At 39.5% G+C, this 21,137-nt stretch overlaps 1 protein-coding gene across 1 annotated transcript in view; it reads right to left on the minus strand.

Annotated features, from left to right (window-relative positions):
• Positions 1-20,365, minus strand: part of rgs19 (regulator of G protein signaling 19) — a 42,940-nt gene extending 22,575 nt beyond the window's left edge. The window contains exon 1 of the mRNA XM_072448694.1: positions 20,225-20,365. Coding sequence (XP_072304795.1) covers positions 20,225-20,284 — 60 coding nt within the window. The 5' untranslated portion in view covers positions 20,285-20,365. The remainder of the gene's footprint in view (positions 1-20,224) is intronic.
• Positions 20,366-21,137: the final 772 nt, after the last annotated feature.

The raw sequence follows: 21,137 nt of genomic DNA on the forward strand, positions 1-21,137 counted from the left end.
GACCGCGGCGGGCGTCTTTTTAGGAACTGAGAACGAATCCGTTTCCAAGGCTGATGACGATGCAGCTTTTTTTTCCGCCGAGTGTCGAAACGGTTACAACACATCGAAGAGAATTTCCTTCACAATGTAATCAGGCATTTCAAGCAAGCTGACCAAATATTTAACGGACAAAAGGTTAAGATGTAGATACACGGTGCTATGTATGTGTATATATGCTACTGTTGACATTGTGCGCAGCTGAGAAAGAGCAGGGATAGTTCAGAGGCACGTATGGAAGAACTAAAGCGTCTGAAAATAAAAGACTTGACGACGGGACAAAACATGGGATTATCTTTGAAAAATACTAAAAAATATCTCTAAATAAAAGCTTGATTATCCTTCTAATTAGTGATGGGCGAGACCAGCAATTTTTTAATTCAATACAATGCCAATTAATACTATGTTAAGTTTTGAGTTTGTATTAAAATGCATTGAAACTCACACTATAAAGAGTTTGACCTCCGTTATCATTTTTTTCTCCTGTCCAAGCATCTATGTGTAAAAATCTAAAAAATATAAATAATGTAATCCAAAAACTGGGTGAGTATTGATATTTTTCAATACCTCTGTCAATATCACTAAATTCGATTTAGGAAGAAATTACCCAATTTTACTTGACATCCACTTGTGCTCCTACAACGTTTTTTATGAAGAAAATACAATCAACAATAATGATCTGTAGGATTGTATTAATATTTTGGCAATTAGTATTATTATGTACTATTTTATTGCAAAGATTATTATAATTATTATCTAGGAAAAAGGTTTTCTTCCCCATGTGTTGACATTTGGCAAAAAAAGTGATAAGGCTATTTTGAGATTTTATTGCTGGGTTTCAGATGACATCACATTCTATAAACAAATAATATTTAACACAAATGGGGGGCAACTCAAATGAATATAGTTAAAATGCTAATGTTTTTGGGGGGATAATAATACAAGAAGTTAATGAGTCCGGTAATAGAAGGCATCAGCATTTGTGAATTTACCTTTTCAATATTTCATTCCAAAATGCACTAAATAATAATAATTTAAAAAAGCAACCCTACAGTGACAGCAAAAATATGAAATAAATCCAAAATTGTGAGTTCAAAACTGTTAAATGAGCTTCACAATTTACTAACAATAAATTAGGTCCAAATCTCAACTTATCTCGCTCTCGAGGACTAAATCTCAGGTCTTGACTCGTTTTGTGGAAACTGTGTATCGTTCCATCCCTCGTTCTCATTTTTCTCATAAAAATCGAGTAACCCAGACCACTAAATTCCTCAAACTACACACGGTAGATTTTCTGTTAGCAAAAAGAGCTCATTTTTAAGTAAACATTCAATGTGACATTGTCTGAGAAGCGAAAAAGTCAAACGAGTAAATACATGTGGGAAAAAACACACATATATATGCACATTTCATCAAACACGCACAACTATTACTGCAATGTGAACCAACCTCCCCAATTTTTGAAGTTGTCGAAAACTACAGACCGACGAATCGCGCCAGAATCCGACTCAACGCCGCACCACCGTGTCCATCAGCCAACGCTTTTCATTCCTCCGCACCGACAAACCAGCCGAGAAAATTTGAAAATATCCACGATGGAGCCGCAAAAAAAAAAAAGAAAAAGAAAACGAGCAAAAGCAGTAGCAGCGGCGACAGGCAGGAAACGGTTGTGACACTCGTGGCTTCCCGCTTCGAGTGCGAAACTTGATGAATCAGACCCGGCGTCTCCACCGAAAAAAAAAAAAGAAAAGACTTGAAAAGAGACACCCTTAGTCCTACGCACATGGTTTTGTGTCCGTGTCATCGCAGCTTAAAAGGGGGAGATGCGTCTCAACATTCCCTGGACAGCTACAGTCCAGTTCAGACACGCCAAAAGAGAAAAGGCGAACAAAAAACAGACCAAATTTGACTGATTTGACAACTTCAACCCCCGGGTCTTTGAGAAAGGCACTTCTCAAGTTGTTACGCTCTAATTACAAACCAATAAAGCAATTCAAAAACAGGTGACGTGTGGGAAGACGGATAAAGGGCACGTGTTGGGGGGGGGGGTTAAAAAAAAAGTAGAAAAAGAGGTGAAGTGATGCGTTTGGATGCGTCGTGAAAACGCAGAAAAATCGCTAGCTTGTAATGTGGCGATATTAGCTAGTAGCGGCCTAAATAAGTAGACAAAACATTTGAATTAACAGAAACCGTGCGTGCGCTTGCTTGGATTAATACGTTGAAAACATGAGCAAAAGAGTCTCCCGTATAATGTGAAACAAAGCATATTATGAGTGTGAGAGGGACAATAAGGGCCGCCCAAATAAGTATAAGTTGCACCAGCCAAAAAATGCATAATAGAGAAGAAAAAAACATATATAAGTCGCACTGGAGTATGAAATGCAGTTGAAAGTGTGAAAATAACAAATAATATCACATATAAGTTGCTCCGGAGTGTAAGTATATAAGTATACATATAAGTATAAGTCGCACCCCGGCCAAAACTATGAAAAAACTTATAGTCCAAAAAATACGGTATACATACTTTTCTGCATTGGGATGTATGCACGGTGCACTTTTTTAAACACGTACAGGAGTATTAACGTATGAGAAAAATATGAGAATCCAAACGTACAATTGAAATACCAACAAACCGCCACAATCGTAATATCCTTGTGGGATTAAAATGCTGCTGAATAAATGCTGTACTACTGTTATTGGCGACACCAACACGAGTTACAGTTCACGGGCGTCATTTAAAGAACTTAACGCAGGATTGTGAAGTGTACGTAAAGACAATACACACAAAACGTCCATAAAGCTTTCAAACATGCTAAATTTTGATCCGTCTGAGCACTGCTGCCTCATTTTATATTTATTTTTTGAGTTCAGCTTTTTTTATGGGCTTATTTCAAGTGGTCTTTGTGTAGATCGCACGCTCAACATGGAAAGTTGTGTACGTGAAATTTTTGTACGTACGTATGCTTTATAAATGAGACCAAATGTGGCGACAAAAACATGTCGTCGAATATGTGCCTGATGTTTCATGCCATATTTTGGAACATTCCGGGCAAAACAGTAGAGCTCGTCAAAAACATGCTGTTACCATTGTTGCTGGTGTGCTAAATGTGCCAAAAGATTTAAAAAAATAAGATTAAAATAAAAGCCACAGAATAGTCGGATAAACGGCTCTATAGTGCGTTTTAATGGACGCCAAGTTCAACATTTAGCATCTTAAAATCATCACTTTAACATAAGGCTAACGGAAAATGTTATAATGTGTGACGTTACAATCGGCTCCACTTCCTGTTCCATTCATTCCTTATGGGGAATTAGCCGAGTCTCGCTAAAATAAATCAATAATGAATTAAAACTAAGCAGGGAGTGTGTTACATATGTTAATCACAGGCAGCATGTTTAGATCTGCACGTGCCACACTTCACCTGGAGAAATCTATATGTTTATAAAACTAAGTGCTTTTGTCATCTAAGGCTAAGCTAATGCTAACATACGATAAATGTAATCAATAATGTTATAATAAGACCACAAAATTAACTAACCTCTTTACAAAAACACTGCACTTTGCATCCTATGTACTTTTATCAAGTTTGCCTGTTTCATATTTAAGTTAATGTATGTTATAAGTAGAGATGCACCGATCAATCGGCCGCCGATTAAAAAAGCCGGTTTTAGGTCGAATCGGCCAGAATCGGTGACCGGCCGGTCCATGTCGTAATTGCCGGTTTTCGGCCGATCCAAACTGACCCGTATGCGCGCATGCGCGGTGCGTAGCAGCTCAGCTCGCCCAGAGCAAAACAGCTAAAAACTACAAGACTCTTTCAGAGTGCGGCGGTCAAAGTGTCCAGTTTACACTCAAGTCTATGTAAACGCGCGTCGAACACCTCCTGCGTTTCCCGCGGCGCGATTCCTGCTTTTTCGCCGCGGCGCGGAGGATGTGTTTTGGTGCTTACCGCTCTTGACGCTTTGACAGGCATAAACTTCAAAGCGTTAAAATCGTTCGTCGCAGAAAAGTTTAGATTTGTTCAACTTTGTTGGAACACAAGAAGGAGCGAGCCTGGAGGAGGATCAGAGGAGACTGGACTGTGGGGTAAGTTATTATAACTTTGAGACAATTACAATCTACGTGTTGATAGTTGATGCGGTCAAAATAATTTGCGCTGGTTTGTGTTTGACGAGTTCATGTGTTTATTCAGAGTTATCTGCAGAAGAGTAGGGACACATGAAAGAGCCTGAAGAAGCAGCAGCAGGGCTGTCAGAAGAGTTGTTGTTCTGCTCAACTAGCAGAGAGCTAGGCTACAAGCTAATGCTAACAAGAGATCTCATCCACCTGAAATGAGACTTTAAAAATACTTTGATGCATTTGAGACATACATGACGTAGATACAAAACTTAAATTACTGACTCGAACAGCGAAATGAGTGACTACAATCTAATGTCAGGACTATTTAATTGCCCCACAGCCTCAAAGAAATGTTTACACAATCAGCTGTGCTCTAGAATCTATAGTGCTCTAGAATCTATAGTGCTCTAGAATCTATAGTGCTCAGCTGATTGTGCTTCTAGTGAGTGTGTGAAGTTATCAAAGCTGATGAAACTGGAAAATGATATTGGCAACATATATGTGCCTCATTTAATATACTGTATTATAATAGTAAAAGTTTGAATCATATTGCAGTAAATGTACTGGGCTAAAATATAACTGCTGTACAATGTTATTTTTGAAGATCTGGATTTGCCTTCAGTCCTCCCTGTTGCTCCTGCCCCTGTTGCTCCTGCCCCTGCTCCTGTTGCTCCTGTTGCTCCTGCTGCTCCTGCTCCTTCAGGGGATGCTGGCCCTTCTGCTGCACCCACAGGTGTGTAAAAGCATTTGGTTGGATTACAATTTGTTTTTAGCCTGTGTCATCTAAATTGCAATAATGTGTTTTTTGTAGAACCACGAGGAAGCGGTCCTGGAGCCAGAGTCCTCCAGCTTTGAGAGGGAGGTGCTGGAGCCAGAGTCCTCCAGCTTTGAGAGTGAGGTGCTGGAGCCAGAGTCCTCCAGCTTTGAGAGGGAGGTGCTGGAGCCAGAGTCCTCCAGCTTTGAGAGGGAGGTGCTGGAGCCAGAGTCCTCCAGCTTTGAGAGGGAGGTGCTGGAGCCAGAGTCCTCCAGCTTTGAGAGGGAGGTGCTGGAGCCAGAGTCCTCCAGCTTTGAGAGTGAGGTGCTGGAGCCAGAGTCCTCCAGCTTTGAGAGGGAGGTGCTGGAGCCAGAGTCCTCCAGCTTTGAGAGGGAGGTGCTGGAGCCAGAGTCCTCCAGCTTTGAGAGGGAGGTGCTGGAGCCAGAGTCCTCCAGCTTTGAGAGGGAGGTGCTGGCAGCGCTCTGGGACTGACCCTCCTCATGTTCCATCTGCTTCCTCTCCTGCAGAAGGTTCCAGCTCATTCAAAAGAATGTGTAAAATTACAAATGTATAAATTACTATAAGAAAATAGTTCATTTGATTTCAATCTGGAACCATTGGAGCTGCATCTTCTGCAGGAGAAATAGACTCCTTTTTCCTCTGTGTCCCCCACTCTTCTCCAGGCCATATATTAGTTAGTATATCGTTCTGTATATATATATTATTTTTATATATAGTTATTTTTCTATTTTTCCACAAAATAAATTACATTTTATATTCTAAAACGTGTGTCCTGTATACATGCACCTTTTTCACATATATAATACTGGGTAGTTTGTGGGAAAATCAGTGGCTAGATAGAAAATCGGTATCGGAAAAATCGTTTTTGGCAGGTCAGACCTCCTGAAAAACCGGAAATCGGTATCGGCCAAGAATTTTGGAATCGGTGCATCTCTAGTTATAACGCCTTTTATAAACACGTCGGTTTCCTCCGGTGTAACTCTTTGCTGTCTTTTTTTGTGTTATTTATTTTTTATCTTGATTTATTTCAGCAACACTCGTCTAATTCCAACAAAGAAAGAATGGAACGAGAGGCACCAGCACTTTTACGGCAACTGGAACTGGCCGGGCGCTAACGTGAAAACGGCCTATCCCGATCCCTATTGACCTTATTCCGCCCCGCCCACTTTTCCCTCTTTTCCCCACGTGATCTGCACTTCTGTTGTAATGGCACTTCCTGTCCAGCGGGGACTCCATTGGTTTAAATGGAGAACGAGGGAAATGTCCCGCCACTAAAACATGCTATAAAGTAGATTGATTTGTGTCAAATGTCCGGGGCGAAAACACATTTTTAGTCAGTGTAGAACTTATTTTCTCTGGAGTTTGGCAGCATTATGTTTAATAATACAACCGGAAGAAGGATTAAGTCGTTGGCGGCGCTCGGACAGGCTTCCGGAATAAGGTGAATAGCATCATCAAGAAGACGAGCAGCTGGAGGACAGACTGATAACACAGTGGACCTATAATACACTAATAACACTGCATTGGGTATTTTGGCGTCCTCTATTTCTTGACTAACTGAAATGAGAAACAGTTGAACAGTGATAGAAAACCGAGGCAAAGCAGTATGAAGCGCAGTGAGAGAAGAGCGTTTGTTTTTACCAGCACGTCCGTCATGTCGCGGGGGTTTGCAGTGGGTTAGTGGGCTAGTCCTCGATGCCCGCAATGTTAGCAGCACGGTCACATGCATGTCATCCCCCTGTGAGCCTCGGACCTCTGCGCCGCAACATTCAAACCATTCACGCAACCCAAGCGTACGGAAATGTGTTCGGAAAAATTAAATAAAACAAAAATTTCAAAATTAAACATTGAAATGACGGAGCCCACATCAAAAAAGCAACGAAATTCACAACCACAAGATGATTTACATGGTTCATTGATGCAAAGCACACACAACACACAACGGGGGGAAATAAAAATAAAAATTCAATACAAAAAGTTTTAAAAATTCAAAACAAAAACAGCCCACAAACGTGCAAAATTAAAATGCGTAACCACAACCAGGATTTACGGTTTAATGTGACAAAACAGTCACACACACACAAAGACACACACACAGACACAGACACACAGACACAGACACACACAGACAAAGACACACACAGACACACAGACACAAACACACAGACACAGACACACACAGACAAAGACACACACACAGACACAGACACACAGACACACACAGACAAAAACACACACACAGACACAGACACACACACAGACACACACAAAGACACACACAAAGACACACACACAGACACAGACACACACACAAAATTGGAAATAATACGCAGCCCACAAAAAAATGTGCCAAGGTTAAAACACACGAGCACAAGATGATTTAAACGTAGCAGAAACACAAAGCAAACACAAAAGATGGGACGCACACAAGTTCAGAGAAGACAAAAACGGTAAATGTAAAAAATAAAAATGCAAAATGTACGAATTGCCACACAAAAACACACAACGTAAAGATGTGTTACGGTCAAAGACGAGCACGGTGAAATGAAAATGCGCAACCGCGTCAACGTTATTTACAGTACACAAACACACACAGACAAAACGAGACGGAGAAGCACAAAACAAAATAATCACAAAAAATCACAAAAATCAAAAAATGGTAAATGTGTAAAACATGCAAAGTTACACGCAAATTGAAAAAAATCATAATAAAAAAAACACACGGTTCCAGGCAGCACACAGTCACACAGAAAGAAAGAGAGAAAGAAAGGAAGGGAGATATTTTTAAAAAAGTTAATAGTTAGATAAAGCTGTCAAAATGTGTGAAATATTGTAAACATTACAGGCACAGTGCGTAAAAATAGATACATCCATCAGCGGCATGTTTGAAAAAGGATATAACATGTAAAGGCCAATTTAATCACAATTTTACAACTACTTTACGAGCAAAAATCGGTTGAGCTAGAGAAGGTGTAATCAGGGATGAATATTGAGGTCACAATACAATCGTAAGAACTAAATAAAAACATTATAATTGTAGGAATTGTAAGCAACAATGAGTCATTTCAGGTCGATCTATACTCCACAATAGACAAAGTATGTGTTATGTTTATGTGCCGATATCATTCATTTTATAAAGCTAGTGAGGAATCATAATCATTAAACGTGTGAATCAAAGTGAATTACAGTTCTCACAGTTGTTTGGCCATAACGATTGTGAATAATCATAAAACCGTGATGTTTTTTTTTTACAATATAGCGTTAAAGTTTTGTATTGTTACATCCATAGCTATATTTAGCATGATTTTACAATGCCAAAAGCCTTAAAATCATATTCTTGCATAAAACATTACAGCGCAAATGTATTACCGTAATTTTCCGTACGGCTCCAACGAAATTGTACATATACGGGACGCACCTGTCAATAAACCGTAGGTGCCCACATGAGATATTTGAAGTCTTTTGAACCGGGGGTCTCGCGGTAATAAAACGCACAGCATTTTGAAGCTTAACACACAGAAAACACATCACAGCTGTCCCTACTGTCCCCGCTATCCTTGATGACTCTGTGTGAGCTGATTTACCCGTGTCTGCGTCTTCATATCTGGTTCATCTGCTCCTGAGCTCGTACTTATCGTTACTAAACTGCAGACTGCCGGATATGGCACGTCTGCACTCCACTTTTTGTGCGTCTAGATTCACTTCCTCATTAGACTAATTTCTCAGTGAATATGAGTCTTATTGTAATAAAACACACCGCATTTTGAAGCTTAAAATAAAGTGACCACTGCCCACTGACGTCTTCTTCTACAGTGTCAAACGCTTGTGCTTCCTGCTAGAGTGCCCCCCGGTGGCCATTAACCAGTGAAAATCTATAAATTAACTGCACCGTTTTATTGTGGGGAAAAAGTAGCAGCTTAAAGTCCGAAAAGTATAGTACTATGTTGCCTAGACCATGATACTTTGCTCCATTTAAGCACAGTCAACGTAGTCAAGAATTTGCTGTATTTTATCACTTTCTTAATTTCAAATTGTTTGGGATGCGACAGAAACGTTAGATCAAGCATGATTTTTTACAATACAGTCAGCCTCCCGCCGTATAAACAACAGACACCATCATTTGGACATTGTCACATTCCAAACACGCAATGAGACGAGCCGGTGTTAGAAAAACATCTGTAAACATAACTCTTTTGGATGTGTTTTGTTTTTTTTCTTGCACAGCAGTGACATATCGAAGAAGGTGCACGGTCAGGAGCACAAGACTGTGATTATGTGGCAGTGGTCGCTCATCATGTCAATTAGAGAAACTCGAGGGGAGCAAACAAGTCACTTAAGCCCACAGAAGGAACCAAATTGGGATTGTAAGTACTAAAATGTTAACGCAGGGGACCCTGACATGAGTCAAATGTTTGTATATTGCATGAGCAGCAACAAAACCAGACTGTTTGCTTCAAGAATAGATCAATTGTTGAAACGTTGAATAGCCTGTGCCTAACTTTAAAGGGGACATATTCTGCTAAATCAACCCCAATGAGCTTTTGGTCTTGTTTCAACAGTGTTTTTTCATTATTATCGTACTCAAAGTTGTACTTTGGTTCAATTCTTGCATGTTTGAGTAAATACTGTTTTGTCTGGCAACTGAGGCTTCAATGCTCAGAAAAGTCCTGTTTCGCCGCTCACATTCCTGTATTCAGTTTGTATTCAGTTTGTATTCAGTTTGTATTCAGTTTGTATTCAGTTTGTATTCAGTTTGTATTCAGTTTGTATTCAGTTTGTATTCAGTTTGTATTCAGTTTGTATTCAGTTAGAGCTGCTCGAGTTGTCACATAGTCGCTTTTCAACGACAAAAAAGTGTAAATGGCAATCCACTATTTGTTACAGAGAAAGGTCACGATGAAAAGACGGGGCTTATCAGTTCTGCGGTTTAGAACAGGAAGTAAATGGTCCCGTTTTTATTACCCAAGCGGTTTACAAAAGCCAGACAAAATGTAAATGAATGATCAAAAAATTCGATACACTTTTTCCTCGGTACAGAATCTTGTAGCATCCGTTTGTGAATGTGATAAGGCGTTTTGCTGGATGAGAACCATAAGGACGCAACTGCCCGGGACAGACATTTTGGTCCAATCAGAGACTTTCTTGTGAGTAAGACAAAGGAGCGTCATTGGTCAAGATGATGGTTCTTCACTCACGCGTGTCTCTATGAGTCGGCTGGATTGCTTAGTTAGCCTGTTAGCCTGTTAGCAAGATGAAAGAATGAAGTGGGTCTTTAAATCTATCACTGTCACAAACACTAGTTTTCACATGCATGACTTTTTGGGCCCGGGCACAGCTTTAAAACAGCTTTTCAGGCGGCGAAGTCGGGCAAACGTGACTCTTTCTTCTGGGTTTGTGATCGATAAAATGAGTTACAATTAATAAGATGTATTTCATGAGCTATTTGCATGTGTTTGTGCAGATTTTTTGAGGTAAAGGAGAAGCAAGTCAGTTTTTTTAGATTAAATATATTCACAAAATCCCTGTGATGGTTAAATATAAATGTTTGGGGTGTTTAACGCGTCCATGGAAACCAGCCTCGCAACATGGCCGACTCCAATACAAAGAGTACGGTAGCCTCCTGGGAAACCTTGGCTCCTTTTTTGATTGTTGGCCAAGTTAAATTTAAAAAGGTTCAATGTTTTTATGTGATTACACTGCATCATTTCACAATCAGTAGTTCTACTTAATTTTTTTTTTTCCCCAATGAGTACCGTATTTTTCCGGACTATAAGTCGCTTCGGAGTAGTATAAGCCAAAAAATGCATAATAGAGAAGAAAAAACATATATAAGTTGCACTGGAGTATAAGTATACAAGTATAAATATAAATAGAAGTCGCACCCCGGCCAAAACTATAGTCTTATAATCTGGGAAATACAGTAATACAGAAGAGGTTGCATTCTCACAGTAATAAGTAATGCGTAAGAGGCACTTTTATTCAGAACTGATGGCAGAAAAGGTATTTTATTTTTTGTATTCTTTCATTGAGACGTTTCAACTGCAATTCGGAACACTTTTCCACCACGGACCACTCCTGGATGAATGATAGATTACACAAACTGCTTTCAGAACTGATGTAAACACTCAATCTAAAAAAAACGCTCTACGGAAGCAATTGATGCCAGAAAGTGCTTGTGCATGTTTGGAACGTTCATACACCTTAATTTGATCATGTCAGCGCCAAGAGCCATGCTGCTTCCAGATAAAGAAACCTTTAGGTTAAGCAGCAAGACTATGAGAAACAGCCTGAATCCAAAGTGCAAATGCTCATCATAACAATAATAATAGTAAAAATCATGTTTCTTTTCCCAGTCAAGCACCATTTTAGAACCTATTTGTTTGTGCATGAGACCTAAGAACAACGCGCGAGTAAAAAATTACCGACTCAATGACTTTTAATGCAGTAATGTCAATGTTCCACATTATAAATGGTCACAAGCGTGTACGGCTAAAAATACGACGGCTCATCTTTTGTCCTTATACAAATATTTCTTGTTCTTACTTAATATTTTGACTTCAAATGACGCCATGGGAATTCTGACTTACCCCCATTCCCAGGAGCCGTAGCATACCGGTCTGAAAGTTGTTTAAGAAATAGAAAACATGCAACTTTTCTCTGATAAGTTACGCAATGAGATTTGTGCTTTTGTGTTGAGTTCACGTTGCACATTTTGAGAACATCCAGGATAAGTAACATCTGAGCGTGGACTGAGATTCAAACTGATAAACGATAAGAATCACATGCATTTCAGAACAGGTTTGCATATTGAGGTCTAAATCACAGGATGATAATGCCACGGGCTTTGTTATAAAACTGTGTTCCTGTGCGTGTTTTAGAGTCCGTACGGTCCGGATAACGATGATCAAATATGATACGTTTACTTTTTATAGATGACTAGTCACAATTATTAGTCTAATTATCGTTTCAGCCCAAACAGGGAGATTTAGTTACATGTTGAGGCCAATATAAGTTACATGTTGAGGGAAATATAAGAAGAATAAATGTGTGTCTTTAGCCATTTAAAAGCTCGAAAGTTTAGTTCAAAGTAAAACCAACAGCATTCAAATGATCAAAAATGTATACTATGTGCATTACGCAACGTTTTAGGTCAGGCATGTACAAACTGCGGCCCGGGGGCCAACTGCGGCCCTCAGACCAATTTTTGTTGGCCTTCTGGCTTCTTGCTAAGTTGGTCTAAACAACAAAAAGTTGTACCTTTTGCTGGCTCGTGGAAATCATGTCAAATGCAAAATTTAGAATTATTCACTTTGCCATTTGACAAATTCAACATTGTCGAGTTTTGGGCCCTCTGCTCCGTATAAGTTTCAAAATGCTGCCCTTAGTGTAAAATGTTTGGACCCCTGGTGGGAAACTGAGACTGCTTCGCCTGAGATGTTCCACCGTCAATCACTCCACATCAAATGAATCGACAAAACAACTATTTCTCAAATTTAGAGCACAATAATTCCATGATCTCCTCAGTTTTAATACAGCTTTGTTCACGTATAAAGTTAGAAAACAACTTGTAGCTGCAGAAATATTGTGTTTGTTTGAAATCAAGGAAGCTAAATGAGATCTGAGGGGAAAGTTTAGGTTTAAAAACAATTGGTTAGAACTAATGTAAAGAAAATAAAAAAAAATTGGATCAAGGGGTCAACTTGTGGAATGGTCTTACAGATAAACTTAAGAGGAGTAATTATACTTTCCATTTTTGACAATACTATATCAAGAATATCAGAAGCAAATGTTATAGTGTATTTGTGAAATATGTTGTAAAATAAAAATCAAATGTATCTAAAAGGTTCTGGATGTGATGTAAAAAATGCCAACACCTTTTCTGTTGATTTTGTTCTATGCAAAGAAATGTATGCTCAAATAAACTTGTATCACAAATGCACAAAAGCTGAGTTACAGGTCAGATCTGTGGCGAGGCACAAAATAAGAATATGTGCATTTTTCGTCTGCGTCTTTGTTCCTTTAAATAACCTCACCGTGAACACAAGCATATACCAAACATGTAGGTCAGGTTGGACGCAAATACATATAAAATGAGGCGCGAAAGAGGAAGCAAGCATCAGACGCAGTGGAGAAAGATGCCAGGAAGAGGAAGTATGCACCGGTCAGGGGAACGGAAAACCCCAGTTGGCACCAGACGCATGAGCAACCCAAAGTTAGCCATACCATCTGAAAACTCTGTGTACTCAATGACCTCTGCAACGTCCATCTTGTCTACAGTTATGCCGTGTATATCTTATTTATTTTGTCAGACAAGTGAAGTGAACGAGAAGCATTTCCTGTAGGAGGCTGCCTGCCACTTTATGACATCAGCAGGTGGAACAGCGCGCGGACAGAGAAACAAAGTCTAAGACGTATAACTACAGGAGGTGGGGGTAATGTAACACTTGGATACCAACCGCCATAAAACACCACAGAAGAGGAAGAAAAACCGCAAAGGAAAAGCAACTCGAGGTACCGTATTTTCCGGATTATAAGTTGCACTGGAGTAGAAGTCGCACCAGGCAAAAAATGCATAATAGAGAAGAAAAAAACATATATAAGTTGCACTGGAGTATTAAATGCAGTTGCAAGCGTGAAAAAGAATTAAAAAATCACATATAAGTCGCTCCGGAGTACAAGTATATAAGTATAAATATAAGTATAAGTCGCACCCTGGCCAAAACTATGAAAAAGGTGCAACTTATAGTCCGGAAAATACGGTATTTTTCTGTAGGGAGTTTTCCAATACTGCTTCCTGTGTGATGTGAGAAATTGTTACATTTTGCCGCATGGACCTCATGGACGCTTTAGCTTGCTTTTGTTTTTTTTTGTATTATTATCAGTAGTAGTATTGCCTTTTCTCAACCAATTGATAATAACAAATAACAGTAATAAAAAAGCACACAGGGGTCTCATTTTGACCCTAAGAGCGTTTTTTGTTTTTTTAATCTGTTCAAGGGAAAATCTACTTTGCGCAAAAATACTACATGTACACAGATGAACGCTTCACATTTGTATTATTTCTGTGATCAGTGTGAAAACGTACCGCCAGTGCCTCTTTAGCGCCATTGCTCTGGGAAACTGGCAATGACACGTGGGCAAACCGAGTCTAGGGCAAAAGATGAGGATTCAAACCCATACCATGAATGAAAATAAGTCCAAATATTGACCAATAGCGATACTTGCATTGTTCATTCATGTGCAGTCTATGTGCTGTCGTGACACATATTCATGTGCAATTACTGTCGTGATCACATGCAATGGTATTTATGTATTTATTTATTTATTTGTCTATGGGAGTTTTTATTTATTTATAGGAGATCTTCTACTGAAAGTGTTTTTCAGACTTCCTATAAGTGATCTGTTCTTCTGTATCTACCTCTGTATCTACCTGCGTTGCACCAATGAAATTTCCCCATGTGGAACAATAAAGGAATATCTTATCTTATCTTTGTTTTGAAAGATACACTTTCACAGAGCCGAAATACAAGGATATACTGTGTGATATAAATAGGGGTTGATGTTATCCAAGTCTAGACAGCACATTGTTCTTTCCCCCCTTAGAATGTAAAGCTTGGTTTAATAGATTTAGTTTCTTTTAAGTGGACTTCAATTTTTGATTTTAAGGTTTGCACAGTGGTTAGTGACTTCAACTTAATTTTCCCGAGGGGCAGATTTTTTGGTGGGCCCAGGCCTTGGGTCACACATTAAAAAAAAACACAGTTTCAATAAATTGAGTTGATATAATAAAATACAGATGGATTAGGTTTTGGTGAGAAATAACATATAAAATACCAACATTGCTTTGCAAAATTGCCCATCCAGAACTGAACCAGAATTAAACTAGGACTAATTTAGAACCAACCAGATCTGAACCAGAATTAAACTAGGACTAATTTAGAACCAACCAGATCTGAACCAGAATTAAACTAGAATCAAAACCTAAAGTCGGTCTAAAGGCGAATTAAACAAGGACAAAACCAAGACCAAACCAGTTTGTGTTGTGGGCCGGATTAAATCCCTTGGAGGGCCTGATTTGGCCCCCAGGCCTTATGTTGAATAGCTCTTAGTGGGTTTCATCAAGGTGCTCTGCTTTGCCCAATCAGCACAAAACAAGGGTAAAAGATCCAGGATCAAAAAGAGTCTCTACACTACTGCTATTTACGATGCTAAATGTGCGAAGCGTAATACTTCTCTAAACACCAGCAAACATCAATTCAACCACCATTTGACACATTTTTCCACATTTCCACAGGAACTGCCCTAACTTTATGCCCAAGCAGTTTATTTCTGCTGTTCCTCAAATACACTGCACTCAAGATGATCATATACAAAACAAACCCAAATGGGAAAGTGAAACGTACAATCATTTGTGCGAAATGTGCTTTTGTACAATTAAAAAAACGACAATGAAATATTAACTGACATTTATGTGTTTCAGAACATATTTGTCAAGGTCTAAATTACAGAGTTGATTATTTACCGTATTTTCCGGACTATAAGTTGCACCTTTTTTCAAAGTTTTGGCCAGGGTGCGACTTATTTTTAACTTATATTTATACTTATTTACTTATACTGATACTCCAGAGCGACCTATATGTGATATTATTTGTTATTTTCACATAACAAACCACATTTCATACTCCAGTGTGACTTATACATGTTTTTTTCTTCTCTATTATGCATTTTTTGGCTTGTGCGACTTATACAGCATTCAAATCAAACATACCTTGTTTTGTAGCATTTGTAGTAATTTTTTCACCAATTAGCTGCTTTAAAATAGGAATAAAGTACAGGCACCGTGTCTAGTTAACAAATCCTAGTCCATCAAATAGGTCGCAACAGACAAAATTTACCAAATCATAATGTGATTTGCTCCATTCAAAGGGAGAGCCAGATAAGCCGGCTGAGTCAGTAGAACGCAGTCATAACCGTCCTTAAACTGTCGATGGAGCAAAGATTCAGTTTGGTGTTAAAAACCTGGCGTCTTCGTGGCAGGATACGGCAAACTATTTTGATTTGCATATACGAGTAATAGTGAGAAAGCGCGTGACTTTAATGGTAAAAGTGGACGTTTGGTGCATTGATAAGAAAATGTCATTAAAACGGATGCATTTAAAGGGACAGGGACACATTCCTGCCTGTTTGTGTAACTTAAAGTGCCTCTGACAGCTCGGACGACTCGTTGAACTAAAATGCAGTTAAGATAAATATATTTAAAATTTTGCTATTAAAAAATATATTAAAAACGTTGTCCCTGAATAGCTAACTTTCTAGGTTTATAACATCACTTCCTGTTTGCAATTGATGACATCACACTAGGAAATTATACAGGAAGCACTGAACAAAAGAACTCATCTTTTTATTTTTATTTACGAATAAGAATATATGAGAGCGACTTTATTTTGTTGAATTCATGTTTAGAGAGTCAAAAATATTTATATCTTGTGTAGATTATGCATAAACTTTGGCTGTGATGTCACTTCCTGCCATTTTCTACAGATTTTTCAACATTTTCTCCACAAATACCTGCTCGATTGGTGTAAAACTATTATTGATATGTGCAACAGGTATAAATACACGCAATAAAGTAAAAATTAGAAAATCACAAAAAACCTGTCATAGGCACTTTAACTGTATTGTACCAATCTTTTGACTTTGGGCGACTACCAAGAACCGTCGCAGGTACTATACTTATTTTAGGTCGATGAGGTAAACATATAGACAGGAACCGCCCACAGACACAGGCAGAACATGCACGCCAAATTGTACATATGTCACAATTTCAAATGTTAGTGTGACGATTATTGTGAGAATAAACATTGTGATGGCCTAAACGAGACTATAACTCATCTTGTTTTAACACATTGCCTTCCGCTCCTCAAAATGTGACTTGCTTTATGAACTCAAACTTTCTGAATGATCAATTGGACATAAATAAGATAAAAGATAAACCACTTTACATTTACGTTTGCTTTTTTGATGAAAGGGTGAGCAGAAAGGACTTAATTCTGCTTCTAACATTGTCACATTTCTTTTAATTGAACAAAAAAGACCAAATTTAGTTCAAGAATTGTCACTTTTCTACGAATATAATTGTCACTTTTCTATGAAAATATATTTCTTTTATAAACAAATATTTTTTCTTTGTCTTTATTATATTGTGACCTAAATAATCACAATTATCATTTTTTTTTTTTTTTTTTTATATTTTTCAGCAATCTTATGTTTTCTTCCCCTTTTTCACCTTGTACTTAACAGTTATTACGATAAACATTTGCAATAAAGTAACATACAAAATGACATTGTAAACAGACAACCCAACTTTATTTTTCATACTAATAATGATATATTTAATGTCTTTCTCAAATGCAGTTATTCTTTGATTTATTTGTCAAGATCCACCTAAAGATAAAATACTTCCCAGATTGTAGAGCAAGGACCAGTACTAAACATTCAATCTTTCTCACAATACAACCACCAACCTTAGTTTGGAAAAAGAAAAAAAAGTTCTTATTGCTTGGGCTGAAACCAGCTAAGTCAATTAATTGCGACTAACTCATTTAGTAATAACACAAATCAGTATTTTCTGAACTATATCCAGACTCCAAAACATGCCAAGCGCTGAGGAAAACATTGTATGGCCCAGACAGAGCAAGAATTACACAAAAATGTCACAGGAAACACTTGAATTTAGTGTTTTTGATCAAAACTGTGGTTGTTTAGTTGTTTAGTTGTTGTTCTTTTTCATATGGGCAAAATTTAGTGCAAAAACTCTCATATTCACCAAACTTTTCAACTCTAAACAACCGACCGCTTCATCAAAAGAAAAAAACAATCGATTAATCTAGCTAAATAATATAATACTTAGATACAGCTCTATGTATTACTCATGTTTTTACCAGGTTAATTTACATATTTTTCTCATTGTAAAACACATTTAAAAATATCGTATTTTCCGGACTATAAGTCGTACCTTTTTTTCATAGTTTTGGTCGGGGTGCGACTTATACTCCAGAGCGACTTATATGTGATATTATTTGTTATTTTCACACTGACAACCACAAGAGGGCGCTCTAGGCTCTAAGTGACGCAGAAGAAGAATCTGCACTTCCTCTTCCTCTGGAGTTTGTGGAGTTGTTAAGAAGTGACACAGAGGAAGAAGAATTCAATGGATTTAATGATTTTGTGATAAATTTCCCCCCAAAATGCGACTGATATATGTTTTTTTCTTCTCTATTATGCATTTTTTGGCTGGTGCGACTTATAGTTCGGAGAATACGGTGAATATAATTTGGATGCCCGGCCCGGTTTAAGTCTATGCATTGAGTAAAGTCATGATATTATTTGAATGGAGGATGGAAGCAGATAAATGAGGCTCAAAACAGCAGCTGTTCTTCTTAGTTAAACTATGGCAACTATAAACCAGTTCCAAACACGGTCTTCTCAGGGTTAAACCAGAACTTACCAAGATCTAACCTTCACTAAATCAGGTCAGACCGAACTTACCGGGCCTAAACCAGGACCAAACCAGGACCAAACCAGCTTAAACCTTAACCAGGCCAGAACTAAATCAGAAATAAACCAGGACTTAAGCATGTTTTTTGGAAACCATTATAGTCCTGATGTGGTCTTATTTAGATTTAAACAAACTCTAACCAAGGAGTATAGCCAAACAAGGACAAAAAAGGTCAGACTAGAAGTAAACTAGGTCCAAACTAGGACTAAAGCTGGACTAAATAAACTGAACCAGGGTCAACATAAACAAAACTTAAAGGAGACGTATTACGCTTTTTTTCTAAGTGTTGAAATATCACATAATTCAATTGTTATTGCTCCATTGTTCATCTAATACGACTTAGTAATAGAAACAGTCCCATTCACTTCCTGTTCAAAACAACAGAACTGATAAGCTCCGCCTCTTCTTCATCGTGACATTTTACCGTAACCGGCAGCAGATTGTCATTGACATGTTTCTATTTTTGAAAAGTGGCAAAATACGTGACATTTTAGAACTCAATATGCTGGCTAGCTAGTACAGGGATGTGGGCGGGGCTAGGGGGTAGGTGAAAACAGGAAGCACTCGAGCCTCGCTGTCGGACAACACGGGATTAGTCGCTCGCGCGTGACTTAATCAGAATACAACTTTGAGTACAATATAGATGAGCGAACGCCGTTAAAAGCTCATAAAAGTTGATTTCGCACAATATTTCCCCTTTAAACGAAAAAACGTGAGCTACGTAGAGGAGGAGGGAAGGAAAGGAAATGAAACGAGGAATGAAGGAGGTAAGAAGGGAGGGGAAGGAGGGAGAGGAGGGAAGGAGGGAGAGGAGGGAAGGTGCTATGGAAGGAAAGGAAACAAGGAATGAAGGAGGTAGGAAGGGAGGGGAAGGAGGGAGAGGAGGGAAGGAGGGAAGGTGCTATGGAAGGAAAGGAAACAAGGAATGAAGGAGGTAGGAAGGGAGGGGAAGGAGGGAAGGAGGGAAGGTGCTATGGAAGGAAAGGAAACAAGGAATGAAGGATGTAGGAAGGGAGGGGAAGGAGGGAGAGTAGGGAAGGAGGGAAGGTGCTATGGAAGGAAAGGAAACGAGGAATGAAGGAGGTAGGAAGGGAGGGGAAGGAGGGAGAGTAGGGAAGGAGGGAAGGTGCTATGGAAGGAAAGGAAACGAGGAATGAAGGAGGTAGGAAGGGAGGGGAAGGAGGGAGAGTAGGGAAGGAGGGATTAAGGGAGAGGAGGGAAGGAGGGAGAGGAGGGAAGGAGGGAGGGAGGGAGGAAGGTAGAGGAGGGAAGGAGGGAGGGAGAGGAAGGAAAGGAGGGAGAGGAGGGAAGGAGGGAGGAAGGGGGAAGGAGGGAGGAAGGGGAAGGGAGGGAAGGAGGGAGAGGAGGGAAGGAGGGAGGGAGGAAGGGAAGGAGGGAGAGGAGGGAAGTAGGGAGAGGAGGGAAGGCGGGAGGAAGGGAAGGAGGGAAGGAGGAAGGGAAGGAGGGAGGAAGGGAAGGAGGGAGGAAGAGAAGGAGGGAGGAAGGGAAGGAGGGAGGGAAGGAGAGAAGGAGGGAGGTAAGGAGGTATCGCGGAGAGAGACCGACCTCTTTTACACCGGAGCGAAGGGGAAAAGCCCCGCCGCCGCCTGCAGCTCGAGCCGCGGCCACGGCACCACCCGCGACACCGCCGAGGTCTCGCGCGTCCTTGTCCCGTCTTTCCGGCCAAAACAACCAAAAACAACCAAACTCCCAAACCCCCCGAACACATACTCACAATTTCGGCATGAAGAAGGTCTGGGGGGTGGTATCCGCCGCTGCGTTTTCGGAGGCACATCCGTATTGCGAGCCGCTTCTTTTCTTTTCTTTTCCGTCGCTTCCCGGTCCTTTACCGCGCCGCGCGTTTGTTCCAAACGTAACGTTGTTGTTGTTGGGTTTTTTATGTTTTCTTTTCTTGTTGTTGTTGTTTTGTTACGCGTTGTTCGCCTTTCGTTTTTGACCGGGCAGAACGAGTGTCCGTGAAACCGCCTCCTCCCCCGCGTCTTCCGCTGCCGCCGCCGCCGCCGCTCGGGGTTTGTTTCCCGCACACACACACCGGAGCGCGGAGAGAGAGCCTGCCCGCGATCACCGCCCTGCCGCTGCCGCTGCCGCTGCCGCTGCCGCGCTCGCTGCCCGGCGGCTCTGCGCATGCGTCCCAGCCCAGGATCACGTTCATTCACGTCTTACGCGGCTCCGCTGTTTCGCGGAGAATGACCGTAAAGCTAGCTTTTCATCGAATTGAAGGGATACGTAATAATACTGAGAATAACAGGACTGTGAGGTTTTGTTGTTGTTGTCGTGTAGTCGATTATTCAGTCGGTGGTGTATTAGTTGACCAATTATTACAGTTATTATTATATTTAAATTATATATATATATATATATATATATATATATATATATATATATGTTTTTAATATGAGTGATACGTAAGAATAATAATAGGACTGTGATTTTTTTTTGTTTTTTTGTCGTGTAGTTGATTATTCGCTCGATGGTGTATTAGTTGACCAATTATTAAAGTTATTATTATATATTTATTTATACGTATTTTTTTTTAATATGTACGAATAATAATAGGACTGTGATGATTTTTTTTTTTTGGTCGTGTAGTCGATTATTCGGTCGGTGGTGTATTAGTTGACCAATTA

This window comes from Eucyclogobius newberryi, unplaced genomic scaffold (assembly GCF_026437365.1).
Source record: "Eucyclogobius newberryi isolate DKJ021-1_F unplaced genomic scaffold, fEucNew1.0.hap1 SCAF_17, whole genome shotgun sequence".
Taxonomy (NCBI): domain Eukaryota; kingdom Metazoa; phylum Chordata; class Actinopteri; order Gobiiformes; family Gobiidae; genus Eucyclogobius; species Eucyclogobius newberryi.